The 20408-nt window shown below is 41.8% G+C and overlaps 1 protein-coding gene across 1 annotated transcript in view; it reads left to right on the forward strand.

The window, feature by feature from the left end:
* Positions 1–13339: 13339 nt before the first annotated feature.
* Positions 13340–20408, forward strand: part of CASR (calcium sensing receptor) — a gene marked incomplete at both ends in the record, with an annotated part of 41299 nt that continues 34230 nt past the window's right edge. Inside the window, one exon of the mRNA XM_080613169.1 lies at positions 13340–13524. Within this exon, the coding sequence (XP_080469295.1) occupies positions 13340–13524 (185 nt within the window). The remainder of the gene's footprint in view (positions 13525–20408) is intronic.

Raw genomic sequence — 20408 nt, forward strand, 5'->3', positions numbered from 1 at the left:
GCATGAATAAAGGACAATCAGAAAGGAAGGCTGCCCTTTCCACTATGAAGTACAGTTTGGTTTTATCTTTTGGTGAAGGGGAATCTGGTTCATCCACTGGTCTTGCACTCATGTCTTTGCTAGAGGACAGCAATACTAGCCCTAAATGAAGAGCCTCTTCACCTTTTGACATTTAAAAAAGGACTATCTTGCCTCCCTCCAGTTCTTTTTCTGACATCTCCCGAGGGAAGCGCTTCTTTGAGGGGTTTATAGATGGCAGGAAAAATTACAGGAGTAGCTCAAGGGAGGGCAGGATTCTTTTCTTTCAGTAGGGAGCAAAATTCCTCCCAGGAGAGGGGAAAGTATGGCTAAGAAATGGTGAATGAACATTTGGTTAATATCACAAGTTCCTTCCATTCCTGCGCCTGGAATAGTGACTCTCATCCCTCACCTTTTCTCAGTTTTGCCTTTCCCCTCCCATGTAGAAAACGAAAGTGCCCATTAATTATGCCTCAGAACCATGTAGGGATGGAGAGAAGCCCTGTGGACAGGGGTCTGATTCCCATGGAAAACGTTATCAGAGGTGAAACATACATCCAAGTCTGCCTCTCTCTCGTGTTCTTTCATTTGCCACTTTAATCCTGACAGCAGCACAAGCAGTCAGCATAATGCCCCATTATAAACAATCATACACATGAAATATCTAGTCAAGGTAGAACGTGTGGGTTTGTTGGGTTTTTTGGGGGGGCTTGGGTTTTTTTTTTCTATTCTTTTCTTTTTCCACTTGCTTAAATAAGCACAGCAGAGCTGGTTTTTTGTCACGCTCCTGCTCCTGCATTTTTCCAACCCAATTAGGCCATTACCAGGGCTAAATGAGGCATGGAGCCTCCAAAAGTCACACCGTCGTCCCGGAGATGAAACACGTATCGCTGCAGAGTTGGCAGGCAGGCAAGGTGCTGGGGCTCACCGGAGTGTGACCCCACGTGTTTTTCTGTTCCAGAAAGATCACCTTCAGAGTGGAGCAGGGGGAAGTCAATGCAAACATATTGATTTTCGTAGTGCTGTGTTCATGAGGGGTTGCCACACCATGGGCAGTTAAGGTGGCTGTGTGTCTTAGGGATGCACGGAATGAGTGGCCACAGTGTCTTGTGAACGTGGCCAAAAGGGCTGTGAAGGCCACGAAAGCTGTCATGTATCTTCCAGTGGTTTTGGTGGTAGGTTTTTCCTTGCTGGCCCAGGGCTCCCTTCCTGCTGCACCCTGCCCCAGCTCTGCAGTGCTCCCAGGCAATCTGGCTCTGCCGGGGGACAGCCAGTACTCCAATGGCCAGGCTCTCTTTCCAGCTGAGGGCCTTCAAGTCATTCCTAGCTTGTGCAATAAAGCAGCGCACTCCTCAGCTCTTTCCATGACACAAATATCAAGTTTGCTTCTATTCCCAAGCTGCTGGGAACTCTTTGTGCTGGGTGCAGAAATGATGCAGAGGAGGGGGTCACCTGTCCTGAAGCTCTGGTAGCCCTTACCAATCATTCTTAAATTATGAAGTGGAAAAATTATGTTGGAAGTTTCTAACGCAAGGAGGAAAAAGCCAGGCTTCATGTAGAAAGACAGAGAACACAAAGCCTAGCAATGAGACTCATCAAAGACAAGCCTGGGATCTCTCTCTCTATTTCAGAGAGGAGCTCTGCCAGGAAGGATGGCAATTTTCTGACACACTGTTTTAAGCAGATAAGATTTTTTGTGCTGAAAGAAAATGAGCATGTGCACTTTTATGAATTTTATTTTTGTACAATGAAAAGAATGGAGGAAGTCCTTTGCTCTGGAAACAGGTTATGTTAGAAGCTGAATAGCTTTCCTTGTCCCTACCTTCATGTCAGTTCTGCTATCTTTTCTTACACTGAGCAATAACTTAGTTACCAGCTGAATCATGTGAAACCTCTTGCAGAATATGGTGGTAGAATTAGAGGCATTACTTGAGGTGTCCCTGCCCCATGGCAGGAGGGTTGGAACTAGATGATCTTAAGGTCCTTTCCAACCCTAACTATTCTACGATTCTATGATTCACCAGCTGAGTAAATCTGGAAGTGAGAAAGATACAATTCCTTATCCTTTTACTATGGATTAAAAGTGTGTTAATAGATCTGTTGAGATAAATGTAGCCAAATGAAGCTCACAGTTAAGCATTATTTGTCATGTTCTTCTGAATGCTGCTGCAGCAGTTTGAGGAGTTATTCTTACATCAGCATGGTCTTCATCTGGGCAGTCTCCCCAGCAAGAACCATGCTTCAGTGTCAAATTCTAGCTAATTTGGTCAATTGCATCCTCAAAGCAGTTTGAGCTGAACTGCCAGACTTTGCAGTGAAAAGTTAAGGTAAAGGCTTAAGATCTATCTTGATGACTCTTTTGAGCTCCTGATGACCTCCAATAGTGAGTGGTGCAACAAATAATCACGGGCGAGCTAGGGATATTTTAGGTGTTCGTGTCAGCTGAGCAGAGTGACAGAGAACTTCCAATAGGGAAATATCACTCAGGGATATTAATCAACTGCTAACTAGTGGAGCTAGAAATGTTCCTTTTAAGACAGTGATGCTGTAATTGTCTAGCACATTCGACATTTTTGAAACCGGTATCACTGGGTACTTCTGGAGGCAGTTTCTTACAGCAGATGACTGCTGAGTTGAGGCTGGATTGGAATTTCCATCATCCTCCTATGTTACAGGGCAGAAAACATGCCTCTGTAGGGTTCAGGAGGAATCCTCTAAACAATCTAAATGGGATTATTGAAAGCAAGTTTATGCTTGTCCTCCCCATCTGTTACAGATGAGCATGGAAAGTTTGCTTCATACCAACTTGCAAATGATACAGTGCATCTCTAAGAAGGGCAGGTGGAGCAACAGGGGAAAGCTGCTTTGGTACTGCGACTTGCCGGTACTGGCAGTGTGTCATGGGTCTGTGGAATTGTCTTACTGATATCTTCAGCAGGGAAGTGCAGCCCCACAGGCCCAGCCAGCATTTCTTAGGTGAATAATGTAAATAGTCATAACTGATAAACAAGTCCTTGCATATCTCATTGATCTTCCAGTGCATTGCACAGGCAGATAAGGGTCACTGTTCCTGTTCAGGGATCAGTGTAGCATATAGTATTTTATTCCACCCCGTGCTCCATCCCCCATGAGACATGCTAATACAAGCCAGCTGTGCAAGGAAGAGTCAGCAAAACCTGCCTTTTCACACTGTAGGACTAGAGTGGGACATGCGCCTGTTCAGGCCAGTTACTCACCTCCCCTCACACATGAATTTCTACACTTGATTTTCTTCTCTACCTTCCACTGATATATATTTAGTGATTTTATGGGTTCAACAGAACTTCTGTCATTGCTAGAGTCCAACATTGCTAGTGAGCTTACGGAAATTCCCTTTACATTGAACCTATTTTCTTTTTCTGGGGACCATATTCACTCCTGCCTTCTTTAACAGAAGGAGGTTACGCATAGCATACAGGCAAAAGAAATACAAAAAAATAGGAAAGAGTGTTTGGGTATTAGAATAAAAGAAGGGAAGGAAGGAGAGCTGGAGAAGGAACAATAATTATGCCGTTCAGAAAATCATAAAGAAGAGAAAATAAGCAATGGGAAAATAGGAAGTAAAGACATCCTGGGACAGTACAGAACTAGAAATGTAAGGGAAAGGGTAGAAAAAAAGGTCACAAAAGATTCATAAAGATTTATTAATAAATCGTGTTGGACTTAATGTAAAAATAAACCATCCAACACAAAGAAAGTGTGTATTTGTTTTTAATAATAGCATAAATGAGAATGGAACAGCCAGCCAGGGGCTACTTTAGTTTCTGATTCAGCAAACCACCAAAGTACATGCTAAGCTTTTAGAATCTACTAAAATTCATTAAAGTTCAAGTCTCACTAAAGCTAAGCACATACTTGAGTGTTTTTTCTGAACTAGATTTATGTTGAAATTGGCTCGGAATTACAGTTGTCCTTATTGTTTGGTTCACTGAGGATTCTGCAGGGGAAAAAAAGGGATCAAATAAAACATTTTCTTCAGACAAAGGTTTTAAAAAAAAGAAGTAAAATTAAAGGAAATTACAAAGCAAATTCTGGTTTTCTCTTGCAAGCAATTGACAAAGTTGAATTAGAAAAAATGTTCAACTCTCAAATCTATATTTTTTTTTTTCTTTTTGCTAGAAAAGTGCCTGAATCAGCCTTGATTCAGCTGATCCTCAGCTTGACATCCATTGACATGGATGAAGCATAGTTGCAATACATTTCTGAACTTATTTCTGGACTCTATAAGACAAATAAGGTGGCACAAGGCTGCCGAGCCAGGCAGAAGAAGGAAGCAGGTATCATGTCAAGGATCCTTCTCCATGCTAGCTCTGGTAAAACATGACTTTCAACAAGACCATACCACGTGGTTATCAGGAATCTGTTCTCTTAGTTTAGTTTCTTAGTTCTCTTAGTTTCTCTGCACTTTACAGGCAGATTGACTTTCCTAGTGGCTTGCACCTAATACTAAAGCATCACAGAAGGTTTTGGAAAGAAGAATTTTGCTGATACAAACCGGATTCTTCTTCTCATGTTTATTTACATGATCTGACTTTATTTGCTCCTGCTGTTTTCTAAAAGAATGATCAAAAGCTGATTTGATTAATGCAGAGAAATACAGAAAGTTAATTATGCTTTTCCTTATTCTAGTGTTCTTACTCTGTTATTTCATATTCCCTGATCTTTGGCTCACTGACCAGTAGATCTTACTCTGGCCAGTCAGAAAGTGTGACATCCATTTTGAATAACACTGCACTAAGTTGTGTGATTTTAATTACTTGCAAACCGCTGACTGCTTTGGCATCTCTTGAACTACTTCCCCATTCTTTCCTGCCTCATGATGTAGCACAGAATGAAAACAGTTCAAAACGGCCTTATCCTGGTGACCAGTCTTTCTAACATCTTATGTTCTAAACATACAAGACAAAAATTACAGACAAATGTCTTGGCAGTGTTCAGGGCCAGGTTGGACAGAGACTTGGGTGACATGCTTAGTGCATGGTGTCCCTGCCCATGATGGGGGGTTGGAACTAAATGATCGTAAGGTCCTTTCCAACCCAAACGATTCTATGATTCTAAGATGTAGGGTATAGAGCTTCCAGGAGGTGATAACAAGGATAGTTCCTTCATATTCTTTCCAAGACAGACTAGAGCAGCACAGTTTCATAAATTATGTTCTTGGATTGGTATTTATTAGTGTTAAAGAATTGAGCTGAAGCCTTTTTTCATTTGCTTTTAGAGAAGTGCATCTCAAAAAAAAAAATGTCCTGATGCAAAAGACCCTAAGACAACCATGTTGTCTTATGGGCATGCGTAGCAAGGGAGAAGGACTGTTCTAGAGGGGATTGAGCCCTCTTGTCAAACCCAGAGATGTTTTTTATGATGATCCCTGTGTCTGCTAATGGTGCTCACTGTGTGCATTCAATGAGTCTCTAAGGTATTTTTCTATTGCCACTTCTGTTTCTGTCTTTTTTTGCTTACCACCATCGGCAAATACAGAATTATTTCCACAAAGGGATATCAGTTCCCAGGACCCAAATTACGCTGATCAGGCACGGATTTTGAACATGATACTAATGCAAGTTATTTGAGAAGTGTTATGTGAATCCCAAAGAACAGTCGTGGTTGAAAGGAGGTTGCTATAAAGCCATGCAACCCAGCTACATTGCTTGGCATGTGATCATGTGCTCTTTAGGAGCCAGTGCTGAAGTGGGAGGGAGACCAAAGGCCTCATAACCGCATATTAAATCCGCACACATGGTAAATGCTGCCTTTGGGCAGGTTTTGATCTTTACCTGCTTGTGCAAGAGACAGGAGCTGATGCTCTTTTGACTGCTGTTCCTACCACCAAATTTGTGTGAGATCCATTGAAACAAAATGTTCCGGTTTCCTTTTTCAATATCTGCAGTTCCCCAGAGGCTTGGACAGGACTCTCAGGCTCTTACTGGTTTGAGCTTCCTTGTTCTCAAGTGTCTGTGTTGAACAGAATATTAGCAGTGATATCCTAGGCATATTTCTGCCACTTTGGTATTTCTTCATGCTAAGCATGGGTCAGGGTGTGACTCCACACTCTTTCATAGTAGGCTCTTTATGACTTAGACACCAGTACATGAACTTAGGAGTAAGGAAAAACTAATTTTATGACTGCTACGTGAAACAATGTTATAGGTATGGATATTCTAGAGATTTAAATGGTAACTCACTGACAAACTTAACAATGTTGTGCTTATTAGATGTAGCAGAATTAAATGTGATGCAATTGCCTGGTTTACTGTATTTTTTAGAATGTTTTATTTATCTTGTAGAATTGATAGTGTTACTCTATGACAAGTGCTTCGGTTTTTCATGGCCAACTTTGGCCGTGCCTTAACTCTTCCTTGTCTGTTGAGGGCAGGTGTGTTGATCATGGCTTCAGGCTTACCATGATCTTACTGTATGCCTTTCATCAATAATTTCAAGGTACAGCAGGATATCTGCGGAGGAATTCCTGTCACTTCAGCAAGATACAACTCTCCATTACAGTGAGGCTTAGGGAATCCCAGATTTAAAAGCCACCAAAACCCCCAATGAATTATTCTGGCACCCACATTATACAAGGTATAGCTCTCCAAAGTAGTCATTATTTTATCACATGCACAGGTTCTGACTGAGCTATACTGGTTCTTCTGGAAAAATACAGAAACATTGAAACTTGAACAAGCAAAAGCTGAAGAGGGGGTGCTCAAAGCAGCATCTTCTGACAAAGCAGCATTCCATCAGGAAACAGCAATTTGTCAAAAGTAAGCAGCTCTGTGGAAGACCCCCGGTGGGACAGTGCTTTGCTGAGGTGCACCTGGAATTCTCACAAGCTTTTGCTTCATGCTCATCAGGCCCCAGGGGATGGGTGAGCAGCTTGGTTCCTCCAAACTATCCAATTTAGATGTGAGAAAACATTTGCTCTGGTAAGAGCAGAGAAACATGGGAATCAGCTGTCCTGGCTGACTGACAGGGCTTCCTTCTCAAAAGGTTTTAGAGAAGATATGCTGGGAACAGCACTACCATTGCCGAGCTCTTGTAAGGCTAAGGTACAGGCTGCACGACCCCTTGAGATCCTTTCCAACCCAGCTATAACATGAACTTGAGAAGCTGCTGTTTAAAGCAGTGGTTAGTTACTGTTTCATTAAGAAGTACTTCATAAGTAATATATGCTATGAGTCTGCCATTCAGCTTCTTTTCATCCACAGTATGACAATTCATTGAACATTTCTGGCTTTTCTGCACAGTTTGATCTAACAACTAAAACATTCACCGTCCCTGGAAGTGCTCACAAACCATGTAGACAAGGCCCTCAGTGCCATGGGTTAGTGGTGGCCTTGGCAGTGCTGGGAAACAAGTTGACTTGATGATCTTAAAGGTCTTTTCCAGCCATGTTGATTCTATGATTCTAACTAGCATGGTACCAATTGCTGCAAGCCTTGACAGTACCTCCTCAGGTACTGTTTCTGCCTTGACAGTAATGGCCTGATGTCTCCCTCTATTCCTGGAATCTCTTCAACTTCCTCTACCAAAGCTTAGGTGAGATAGCTGCTACCTTACTTCTAGGAGAGTTCAGAATCAGAATGTCTGATAGTTATAAAACTGAGTGGAAAAAAAAAGTGTTAAAGAATATTTTGAAAAAGGGGAGAAGATTAAAAATTGGGCCATATAAAAAAAAAAAAATTATAATATTTATTGGTTTATATGTTTCTTGCAAATGAATTCTAATGGAATTGTATTTGCTGAATATATGAGCAGGGAAAAGGTGTTCTGTATTGAAGAGCTCATAATAAAAGATTTTTTGTGCTAATAGTAAATAATGTTTTAAATGTCAAAATACTTGCAAAGGAAACAAATAGCAATGGATTCCAAACTGCCTTCGTAATTCAGATGCTTGTTAATTTATTCTTTTCAATTTATTAGCTGATAACTGTGAGACCCCAGCAATTTGTTCTCTTAGTAATATAATTTCCAGCTATATTTTGCTAAGTTTCATGTCTTCAGGCATGCATTATCAGGTAATTCAATCTTTGGCTGCATAATGCTTTCCTTTAATAAGGAAGAGGCTCATAATCTTAATCCAGTTAAAGGAAAGAGAACTGAAGGAAGATTTGCCACAACAAAAGATGATACTAGAGGATATTACCTTGGGGTACTGGCATCAAGCTAATAAACATTCATCAAGAAATCAGTATCTTCAAATGTTTTCAACCTCAGGCATTGAGAGCACTTGAAAGCAGCTGGGAGACCTGTATCTCCTATTAAATGAGTTTGAGATACTTGGTTTCACAGCTATAGTTGGTATTTAGGTACAGAGAGTTGTAAATTTTGACACTGAGATTTACAAGGAGCTGGGCAAACAGTTTTGTTTTTTCTGGCTATCATTTTGTGCCAGAGCATCTTTGGACATTGATCCCTCAGTTTGCTGCCTCAGGGAAGTGTTTTATATATCTACATCCTACATCCCATCTTCTTCACAGACAGCACCTCTGATATTATCTCACTTCCGTGTCCTGTCCCTGAGATTAGGTTGTTCCAAAGTATTCAGAGGATATCAAGTTGTACCATGAATCAATAACTTTGTTTTCATTGTCTAATCCCTTGTCATGCTCTTAAATGACATCTTGGAATACTGAGTGCTGTAAACGCTGTTTTAAAATGAACCCGATTTTACCAGTTTAGATCTTCCAACTTTGTCTACTGTGAGAAAAGAGAAATAAGAATGTGAATTTACTCTTTCTACACTTAAAACTTCAGCCACGTACTGTTTGGTGGCAAAGAGTGCTTCCTAAATATTCAGTTGCATCAGCTCAAAGCCCTCCATAGCATCTGAGAAAGCTAAATTACATTGCCTGTCTGTTCATGATGAAAACAGTTTCCTTTTTCATAAGCAAAAAACCCTGAAGGCAAAAGAAAGCATTATTAAAGGAAAAGCAGAAAACCAGTAATAAATCAGCAGGCTGTGGTCTCAAGCTTACTCTCTGTCCACAGCAGATGGGGAAGTCACTGATCCCATCCCACCTTGGCTGAGTCTTATGTTTGGTTCCAGGCTCAGGGGACCCCATGCTGGCTGGCCTCCTCCATCCCTGCCCCTGAAGGAACATGCAGTCAGGTCTCTTTGCTAGCCAGGAGGAAGAGACAGGAGGTGATGCCTTAGGCTAAATAGCATTAGTCAGACCATCACATCTCTTTGTAGCTTCCCTTCAGAAATTATTCCCCCTGCTTCTAACATTTCTCTTGTAAGTCCTGACCCCACCTTCACTGGCCCTCACCTCAGTATAGCTGAATCAGCTTTTTACCTGCTGCTTCTTTGTTTTACAACTAGCAAAGGAATTAAAATCCAGACCCCTCTTCCTCTTGTTTCCCTTTCCTAGGGCTCCTCCCTGCTCTCCTGGAAGGCTACATTGCTGACTGGGGTGGCCCCCACCAGCCTGCCCCTGAACACAGCAGGTTTGCCCATTCCTTACCAGATGTGAATAACATCATTTTAGTCATACTATCCTCAAACCTAAACAAGAATGCTGTGCCCTAACACAATTGCTGTACCCATGATGACAGCTCCCCTGCACCCCCTCAATCTCTCACAGACTCAGGCAGGGGGCTCCCCATAAAAAATGGCCTCTGGCCAAAGTTCTAGGTTGCTTTTCTTTGCCCGCAGGCGTCAGCTGTGAGCTCTTGCCTGTCACAACAAGGTCCATGTACTATTTATATCTCAGATCTTTTCTGCTCTTCCCTTTCCTTGGTATCCTCTCTTAATTTAAACAGTGCCAACCTCTCTAACCACAAAATTACACACAACTGGACCCACAACTTTTTTGCTGGCTTTCTGAGCTGCCTTCATTTGTGCTCTGTGCTACACTGGGAAAGGTGTTTCTGAGCCAACAGTAGCTGCAGGCATATTTAGATTGACTTTAATAATACTGCCGCATTACTTCATATTTTTTAATCTCACTTTGCTACCCAGGAGAGCATTTTCCTTATTTTTGACTGATATTCCTTACTGAACTGTCCAGAAGAGAACCCAATTTTAGCCTGTGTTATTGATTTTCTTGTGACTGCTCATTCTGGAACATGCACAGAAGCTAATCAAAATGAGTGTAAAAATATATTGTTCATCTCATAGTTGCTTCTAAGAACAGAAGCTCCCAGCATAACTTTTCGTGCCTGTGCCAGACAGAAATGATGGTTAAGCAGGATGTGTATCTACTCAGATATATCAATGAAGCAGGCAAAGAGGCAAGTGCAATCAGTTGCACCAAAGGCAGAGCACACTCCTCCACTGGGATGCAGCACTGGGACTGGCTGGACCAGAGCTCATGTGATGGACCTCACTTGTCACCCCAGTCCCTCACAGAATATTTGCAGTCCCCAGAACAATTCATGAGGGCCCTATCCACCTTTGGATGTGGTTGAAGAGCAGACTGAAAAGTAGGTGAAGCAGTTCAGCTGAAGAGTAGACCACTCTTTTCCTCAGGGATCCCATGCTATCAGTTCACCCAGTGCTGGGACGGTGCCCCTGGAAAGTGGGCTGCAAGGAGCAGGCTGACAATAGTGGAACAGTTTGAATACGTGTCTCCTTGCTGCCTGATCAGAGTAGTGCTTGGCAAAAAGGACAAGCAGAGTAGCAGCAGGGATGCTCTGGCCATGGTCCTCCATGTGGGTGGAAATTTTGCAAAGTGGTCCTCACACTGGGGCAGGGAAGGGGCTGTGAGCAGATATAGACAGCATGCATGGCATACTTGACCTTCCCTTCTGCAGTATGTCTGATGCACTTCTGAAGCACTGAGCTTGCTGCACATTCACTATTCTGTCCGGCTGTATGCACAGGAAGGCTAGGTATGCGTCAAGACAGCGGGCCATGGTGTAAAACACTCTCCTGAGGCTGGCATTCCATATCTTTCTTTCAGCCAGAAGCCCAGAACACATATTCATATTTCCATGGGGCATCAGATGGCAGGAGGGCTTTGTGAACCAGGACAGAATGGAAAGTGTCTGCAGCTGACTGCAGTGATTGTTTGCCCTCCAGTAATTTGTCTCATAGGATCTGGCAGAGTTAGCCTCAGCCAGGTGGAGAGAGAGAACATCCATCTGAAAAATGTCTGATATGCTTTTTCATCTTTTCTGAATCCATAAGTGGTGGGAGGAGGATGCCCTTACCATAGCTGAAATGTGACGGTCTTTCCTTCCTTATTCTGTTGGGCACCGAAGAAGCAAGAACTACCATCCATCTGCCAAGAAAAATGGGAACCCAAAAGCTTGGGGACATTTACTTGTGTCTGTTAACGCCTAATCCTGGCTCTGGTTAAAGTTCAGTCATCCTGCTGTCAAAGGGCCACGTGCCAATACCAGTGGCTCCTTAGTGAAGTGTACCAATCAGATGTTAAGACAACACGAGTGGTAGACAGTATTGCATCCTGACTACAGCAGTGTGACATAATTCCAATTGCTTGCCAGAGGAACATCCTGAAGTGTTTGCCTGCCAGGGTCAGCAGTAACTGGACATTTCATGTCCATGTTTTAGATTTTGAGAATGGCATTGGAATCTCCAGTCAGGAGGAGGGATCCAGCAGTCAAGTTTGTAAAACATGGGAGTTTCTGACTTCGGATTGAGTCACTTGGATGCTGTGAATGTGAAATATGTATTTTTTCATGTGAAAACTAGTATGTTCCTACAAAATCTCTCCATGTGACTCCCCATTTCCTGGTAGAAATTTGTTTATTTAGATATATTTTGATCTCTAGCTGAAGATTTGACTGCCCTTGCCAATAAATTGTGCTTGTTCAAGTCAGGGCCAAAGAACGGAGTGGACCTACCACACAGAAGTGCAGCATCTACCCAGCTGTCTAAGTGTGTTAACCACAAAGGCATGAGAATGATGCAAGCTTTGTCTCTTCTTCCATTGACTCCTGCATCTGGACCTCCATTTTAATAAAAATGTATACAATATTTACAAATGCTTGGTGTTCATACAGCATATGTAGTCATTAAGGATAGCTGCTAGAAGAACCTTCATGATCACAGTGTTTCCTGGCAGAGTCTCCTTTTTTGACCTAGGTAGAGGTCAGGTCCGTCTAGGTACATTTAGTACGTAAGTCATCATCTTCATAAGAAGATTCCCAGCACTTGAAAACTCTTGATGTCTTGCTTCAGAAACGCACTGTCCTCAGGATTAGCAGCATATGCCTAACTTCTATTCCAAATTTGACTAACTCCAGTTTGTACTACTAGCTTTAAGACCTATTCCAAAAAGGCTAAAGAGCTATGTATTGTGATTTTTGTGTGCTACTTCCTCCCCCATAGCCATAATCATTTTCATATGCCATAATTAAGTTAGCTCTTCATTTGGCAGGCCTCTAGATATGCTGCAGGGAAAATATACTGAGCACAGAGAAGCTGTAATATTTCTCGTCCCAGGATGTAGGCTTTAAAGCTCTACAGCTAAGCTTGCAATGACATGATCACCGAGTCTTTCAAGACTTCATGATTCCTTATGGAGAATTATCTGGATTTCAAAGGCTTCCCTGGAAGTCATCTTCACTTGCAATGAGAAGGAAGTCTTTCTTGAGTCCTTGTTTCATTTTTAGTGAGGATAAGTTCAAATCAGAGTTAAGAACAGTCAAGGGAAAGGAGGGGTGGGCCAACATCAACAGATTATCATAGTTATTTGCTTAAGAGAAAGGTTTGATTCTCACTGCATTTGGGGCATCCTTATTTCCCACTTGCCCATCCAAGTCTCTCATTGTGTGCTGTCTTTATGGACATCCAATCACAGGTTTTACAGGGTCTCCTGTGACCAGTCACACAGAGAACCATAGAATCAGGCATCTCACACTTATTTGAGGAGGTATGGCTGGCACCACTGGGGTGCCTGCCTTGCACTGTCAGGGTTGGTATGTGTCCCAGGCAGGTTGAGTGGGGGCAGACTCAGGGGCATACTGAGAGGTTGATTTGACAAAGCAGAACCACCATGGCAGCGTGGGGCTCCGGTGTGTAACTGGGATCACTTTTCATGTCTTTCTTTTACAGTTCTCGGAGATGGGCTCTCCATAATGCTTTGGCTATGAAGAAAGGAGGACTGCTGAATTGTTGTTTTGCAATGGAGAAGACAGAGGGAGAAACATCAGCACTGTGGCTGCCACCTTGTTGCTTATCTCCCTGCAGACATGCGTCCCATATCCTGTCTGTGCTGTATTAAGGAAAGGAAAAGCTTAGACAGTACAACATCTGCTTTCTTACATCATCTTTTCCAATTTTGCATCCTGTAACTCCCTGGTGAAAAGAGGAACAATGACTTTATATAGCTGCTGCTTGATTCTTTTGCTATTTACTTGGAACACTGCTGCCTATGGGCCAAACCAACGGGCACAGAAGAAAGGAGACATTATTCTCGGAGGATTGTTCCCCATTCATTTTGGAGTGGCTGCTAAAGACCAGGATCTAAAATCAAGACCAGAATCAGTAGAGTGCATAAGGTAAGCCAGAAAAAGTTTTGCTGAGGAGGTCTTGACCTTTCTCAACTTCAGGTGACATGCTATATGTTGTATAAATAAACTCTGTGATCTGATGCTTGTAGGGGCAATGGGAAGGTATGATGTAAATAATAGAAGAAACAAGTGTGTAAGGTCAGGAAGTGCATATGTTAAACAGTAACATAAATAATATTTGGACAATGAAGGAGGGCAGTCTTTGTATTACTCAAAGCTACCAAAACGTGAATTTACTGATCTATTTGGCCATTCACAGTAGTACTTGACTAGAATCTGAAAAGCAGCTTTCCTAGTAGAAGGACGGTAAATAACCCATAGTGCACTTAAGTTCATTTGGTTACAGTCTTGCACAGCAAAATAGCTGAGAAATACCTTTTCTCCCCAGTTCTGCCTCTCATCTTCTAAGATTTTACAAACTGTTCACTTGCCTAAAAACTGAATAGGTGAAAGTGAGATAGGTCACTGCTTTTTAAAAATTCCCACTGAACACATAGGTGTCTCTTTAGGACCTTTACAAAGTCCCAGACTTGAACTCCTTACACAGGCTTTCCTCACCCAAAGTCCTTTTCTTCTATGCAGACAGTGCATATAGGTTTTGTCTTCAGCCTTTGGCAGTTACTGCTGGAGGAAGAAATGCACATGAAAACAATTTCTCTTATTATTGAAGTGTAGCCATTTTTAGGATGAGCCATAAGGAATTTTTAACCTTACAGCCTGACACATAATACACATCACAAATTGAAAGTGTGACAGAAACTGATTGCAACTGAAATATTATCTAAACAAAATATAAGAAATTGATGTGGAATTCTGTCATGTCCATGCATGGGAAAACACCTCAGTGTTATGGGACCTCTTCCATAATCATACGTGAAAAACTGTGTATCTGGGATTCTTTGGACTGCTCATCCTAGACTGGTGATGTAGTACAGTTTTGTTGCAGATGGCAGTGAAGAATGGCTGACAGTGTTCCTGCTATGCTTACAGATTTCAGGTACAGTTTCCCACTGAGGCACTGAGCAAGATATGTCCATCTAGGTTAAGAGATTGTCCCCAGATGCTTTCATATGCAGCAGACAGAAAGAAGTGTAGTTAAGCAGGGGTTCTTTTGGCTTCTTCTGTGCATACATAGGAAAGACATGAACTAAACGGATGAGGAATGTCTACTTCATGGAGCAAGAAGCTCTGCCAGATTTTCATAATTTTTTACTCTCCCAGATGATGTACTTTAAAAGTGGAATGCTGAAAAGCAATAGATGTTTTCAGCTTCGTTGTCTTCTTCACCTACTCCAGGTGGCAAGCAGGACAGTGCAGATATTTGCAAACTGAACATAGCTTTAATTTCTGTCAGTGCTGAGTCAGCCTCAGTGACTGTCTTGACATGGTCCCATTATTAGAATGGATCACAGGAGAATGTTCCCCCACAAGTAGTAGAAGTGTGTGGTTGCCAAAAGGCTTATTAATGAGATATCGCTGCCAGCAACAAACGAATCCTGAGAAGCCAGACCAGCTGTTTTGAGGACACAACAGGAGATCCTCCTGAGCAGCATTTGATCGCTCAAAGGCATCTTCCACCTGAAATTTGCCTGGGTAAAAATCTGTGTGCCCATTATCCCTGCACCAAGAAGCTGCAGGTGCAAAAAAAGAGGAGTTAACTGAAGAAGCAGACATCTGTGGCACTTTGCTGCACTCCTTCAAGGAACTGAGTAAACTGTGAGTTGACAGCATAATGCAAATGGAAAGAGAATTCTTAATGAAGATCAGAGATCTAGAAGTAGTAGCAATTACGATAGGAACAAGGATAGGATGGTTGGACCAGAGAAGACTGGAAGTTCATTGATTTCAGATGTCTTTACCAGAAAATGTCCACTTCCAAGAAAGGTTTAATTCAAAAGAAATTGGGTTGAGAAGACTGGTCATCACATTTGAAGGTTGACGATAATTATTCCATGGGACAGTTTATGTGTATTCCTTGTTACTGCTACAGTTAAATTGAGAGCAGATATTTCTCCTGAAAGGATTTTCAATTTTCAGCAGCATTTAAGTCATAAATTTCCTCTACCTGGACTTGTAAAGAGATCTCTCAAAACAACTGTGGTGGTCCATTATGGTTTTGGACTCCGTGGTTCAGTGGTAGCCTGTAGTAGGTTTGTGCATGCTGACTCTAAGAGTCCAATACATTCTTCAAGTCATGAGCTGAAGACTTTCATATGGTCTTTGAGTTTCTGCAGTTCTAGACAATTGCCTGGTCTGGAGTGATTGAAATCCTATTTTCAGGGAGGGGAGAGGGGGCAGGGAAAGAGTCCAGTTTCTTCCCAAAGTAAAATCTCTCTAGTCTTCTAGAAGCTTAAATGTGGCTGTACCTGGCAAACCCAAATATGCTATATCTGTCCCATACCTTTGACTGTTTTTGTTGCCCTTCTCTGAGCCTTCTCCAGCACTGTTGTATTCCTTTCAAGGCTGAGGCTAATCAGTTTAGACCTGTCCCCTTTTCAGATATCTTTGTACATAGTAAAGTGTCTCATATCATCTACGAAAATTAGACCCAGGTCACTGTAGGAGTATGGGCATTCTCCATCTCTCCTCATACTCTCCTCCACTGGGCAGCAGCAAAGTCATTAGACCATATGAAAAGCTCCTTGCTTTGAAACCAAGAAAAGGGACTTAAGGGTCCCACTGAAACCCTGTGGGTGGTTGCCCCAGTCTCTTTTGGAGTTCAATATCAAACAATTTAAGGTAATGTGGCTTTTCCTTTCTTTTGAGGACTGTTCAACCTGATCTGAGCTGTTTGAACCTTTTGCCACACATTTATCTGTGTTCAGTGGCATACCTATGCTCCCAAACAGGGCTTCTCAAAGAACACTTACTGTACCCTTTTTCACTTTTCAAACTCCACATACTTTTTCTCTGCAGCTCAGCATATGTACTGGCCTGAACCTACTGTGCATACCTTGCAGTTGATTATATATACATAACTCAGAAGCGAAAGAAAAAGAGTCTGTTCTCCATTCTTTTGGGCAGAAAATACATCTTCATGCTTTAAGCAGAGTTGTAGAGTCCAAAGTGAAAAATTACTCTCGATTTTGCCACACCAAATGTCAGATAGGAGTACAGGAAGTAAAAGCAATTTTGTTTCCTGTTTATTGCTTAAGCAATCAAGTATCCACTTCTAATATAAATACACCTTCTGTCTATGTATGCCTCAGGTGCTGTTGCAGCAACTTTCCGTGTAACATTCTCTGATGCTCATCTGATGTGTGCAGGGGAGACAGTGGCTGAGCACAGCACAAGCAATCCCTGACCCCTATTCCCTCTCAGCACCTGCAAAGGCCTATTCACAACCTGATTTCTCTGTCCTTTCTTGTTTTCAGGTAAATTAGCAGTAGTGGTAGTGGTGGTATCATTGGTGTTATTGTTAGCATTATGGCACTGATGGGCCATACCCATGAGTGCAATGAACTGCAATGAGGAATGTATCTTTACTGAGGTGTGATATAGTGTGGCCAATATGGTGTCACTAGATCATGGGGTTTAGTGCATATTTCCAGTATTCTGATCAGCAACCAAACCAAGGTCCCACACGTCCCACACTGTGACACACAGCTTTCAGCTGTGGTGAGACATCATCCCCATGTCACAGTGCAGGGCTTCACAGAGTAATGGTCTGGGACACGTTAGCTCACTGAGTCTGTCTCTCTATCTGAGAGAACAGAGTTTTAATTCTACCCTTTGCAGATGGATTTGCTAATCCCACTGCAGCACTCAATACATAATACGATATTTAACACTTCCTTTCTAAGACCAAATTATTTCCATTTCTACTTTGCATTCCACACACCTTCTGAGCTTTTAATTTTTAATTTTCTTTGGTCTGCACAGGACCCATAGTCCTAGCTTGAAAGAGTGGTAAGCAACTCATTATACCTACCGACAGCAGGAATCCAGCAAGTGACTGAAGGTCTCCCCTTTGCATAGCTTAGTAATAGCATTGGTAGTAGCAGCAATAACATGTAATTAATGTACTGGAAATCTAGAGAGAACAGAGAAATTAGTATGTGCATACAACCACTAGAGAAAGAGGAGTACTGGCATGAGCCGAGAGGCATATGCAAGCTTTGCCACCATTCTTGAATAAAATTACCTGTCGGATATGGGAGGGTAAGGGAAAGCTGTATTTAGAGCTTTCACATTACTTTCTCCTTCTCTTCCTTCCTATTCTATTGCTTTTAGTTTAGTGCCTTGCAAGTGTTGACAAATGAAGATCATTAATTCACATGAGACTGTGAATTATTCCTTTATGGAGACCAGTAGGGATCAGGACTAATTTCCATATGGGATCCAGACAGTGAGAACTGTTCAGACCAAACCAGACAAACAAACAAGCAAATGGGATGAAGCTATGGTGATCTTAAACCGTGCAGTGGGCTTGTGTCCTTTAATTTACATACCCTTGTAACATTGACTGAGACACTTAAGCCAGCCTGAGCATCCCTTGACAGACACATTTATAACAACTAGAAAGAAACCTGTGGGCATCAGTGAGATCTTGCGAAGCTGCTATCTAGCAATATGAGCTGCTGCAAAGACAATCTGTCCCTTGCAGATATGACAATTAAAATGAGAATTTGTGTAGGAATTGTTTCTGATTTCTCTTTTCCTGTTTGTGCTTCTGCCTGGGAACAAAAAGATCAGTGGGTTGCATGCTCTGACAGGTGGGAGAACAGACATCAGAAAGAAAACCTTTAAAGAAATGAGAGTAAATAAAAATGCCTATCTACACCTTTGGGTAAATTATTTATATTAATCTCTCATTTAGAGCTTAATGGCCATTTTTCATAGTACCACATCTCAGAAATGTTAAAATATAAGGCTATTGCCAACATACCTTAAAGTAATATGGCAGAAATTAAGTTTTGGAGGCAGCTTCTTTTCCACCAAGAAAATATCAATGGTTGTTTAAATATCCTGGAAATCCAATGGGAAGTTTGCTTCTGTTAGCAAATCCTTTCCAGTTTTCTTCATGGAAATTATGAGTTAAATTTCTGACTGGTTGACAGAGCATCCATCGACTAGTCATACTACCTTCTCTGAAGCTGTATTAGAGAAGGTATTCAAGAAGAGAGCAAGACGTGTTTTTCCCCATCCCATCAGATCCTCTTCTCCCCATCTGCTGATGCTGTTATCAGCAGAGGTACAACTGAAGAGAACTGCATGTCTCCTGCCTAGGCTAGTTTGAGGTAAATTGCCAAAAGCATCTCAGAGACACTTTTGAGTCTAGCTCCCAGAAAACAGCCCCTGCCCTCCTTTCTGCTTCAAAATCAAACCAGTCCTAACTCAAGGCTGTGCTGAAGTACTGGCCTTACGCTGTAAATAAACTTTCATCAGGAGCATTTGTCACAAAGGAAAATAAAATCAATTGTGTATCATGGGCCTTAGTCTGCATTTACTTAATTCAGTGGCAAATATTTTGTTTGAAGACAAAGGGGAGACAGTCCAGTTCTCACTGCTTTTGAAGATACCACCTGAAAATACCACCTTGTGGCATTATAAAAGTTAAGCCAAATTGCTATCAAGCAGGCAAAATGATTTTGTGTCATACTCCACCTGTATCATTTACTGTGAGGCTTAAATTTACTTCTACACATACTCAAATATGTAAAGCTTTTCACAGTAGTGAAGTGGTACCTTTGAACTTCCCAGCTTCTCAGCAGTCTTGCCTTTAAATACAGAAAATGTTTTCAGGTTTTTCTCTTTTACATGAGGAGCCTGGATATCGGGTTTTTTTGCTTCAAATCCTATTTTCACTCCAATTAAAAATATCTGTAAACACATTTAACTTTTTAAAGAGAAGTGTCACAAAACCCCTCCTTGCTGCCATTCATCCTGTGCGCATTACTGACCACGTGAGGCAACATGGTGTACCCAGCATGTCTTTTTTCTGTACGCAACACTCACTGACTCATTCACTCTGAGACTTTCCCTTTTGTTTCCAAGCTCTCCTACTGCATCCCACTCCTCAGTGGTTTGGAACTAGAAAAGATCATCTAAATGACCAAGTTACTTCTCACAGTGACCCACACTCTCGTGTTCTAAAGGGTGTCCTTAAAAAGAGTGATCTTGAGAAAGCTGTCCCATGGATCATAAGTTCTAAGCAAGGATTTTTGTTGGCCTCAGACATTTTGTACTGAAACTGTGCTGTCTGGATATTGAGGTACAACCTCAAAGCAGAACCTCAGTTGGAAATTGGAGAAAGATGTCTAGAGCAGGTGACAAAAGTTGAATAAAAGAAGTTTTTAAAACTTAAGGATGAACCTGAGATGTGGTATCTTTAGCAATTCTGATCCCAGATGAATCAGCTAAAACTCCTGGAATGGAAATAATGTGGCTACGTTCATTCCGTTTGAAGAAGTCAGACACAGCTGTCATTAACTGGAAGTGATTCATTTAATCCAGCAATTTAAAAAAATGTAAAAATTGAATTATGTATCTAAGAAATGGAAAGTTTGTGATTTCATAAAGTTTATCCTCAGAAATCTTCACGTTGGTAAAAGAAACATCTCTCAAAGCATTTCAAAATGGCACTCAAGTGAAACCTGCAATTTACCGTTTCATATAGAGTCTGTTCTTGGGCAGGCTATTTCCCCAGGTTCTTCCAATTCTGGGAAGAGCCTGTCAGTTTCCCAGTGGATCTCAAGCATAACAGCTTTGACACTTTCCTGTTTTCACCTGAAACTTGACACAAAACCGCAAATTAACTGCTGGCCTGACCCATAGTGCATTACAAGGAAAGGTAGGTTTCAGTTCATGAGAGATTCTGCCGTTCCAGCTGAATTACCCTAAAACACAGCAGCTTCTCAGGCACACAACCG

The sequence above is a fragment of the Psittacula echo genome (assembly GCF_963264785.1).
Source record: "Psittacula echo genome assembly, chromosome: 3".
Lineage (NCBI taxonomy): Eukaryota > Metazoa > Chordata > Aves > Psittaciformes > Psittacidae > Psittacula > Psittacula echo.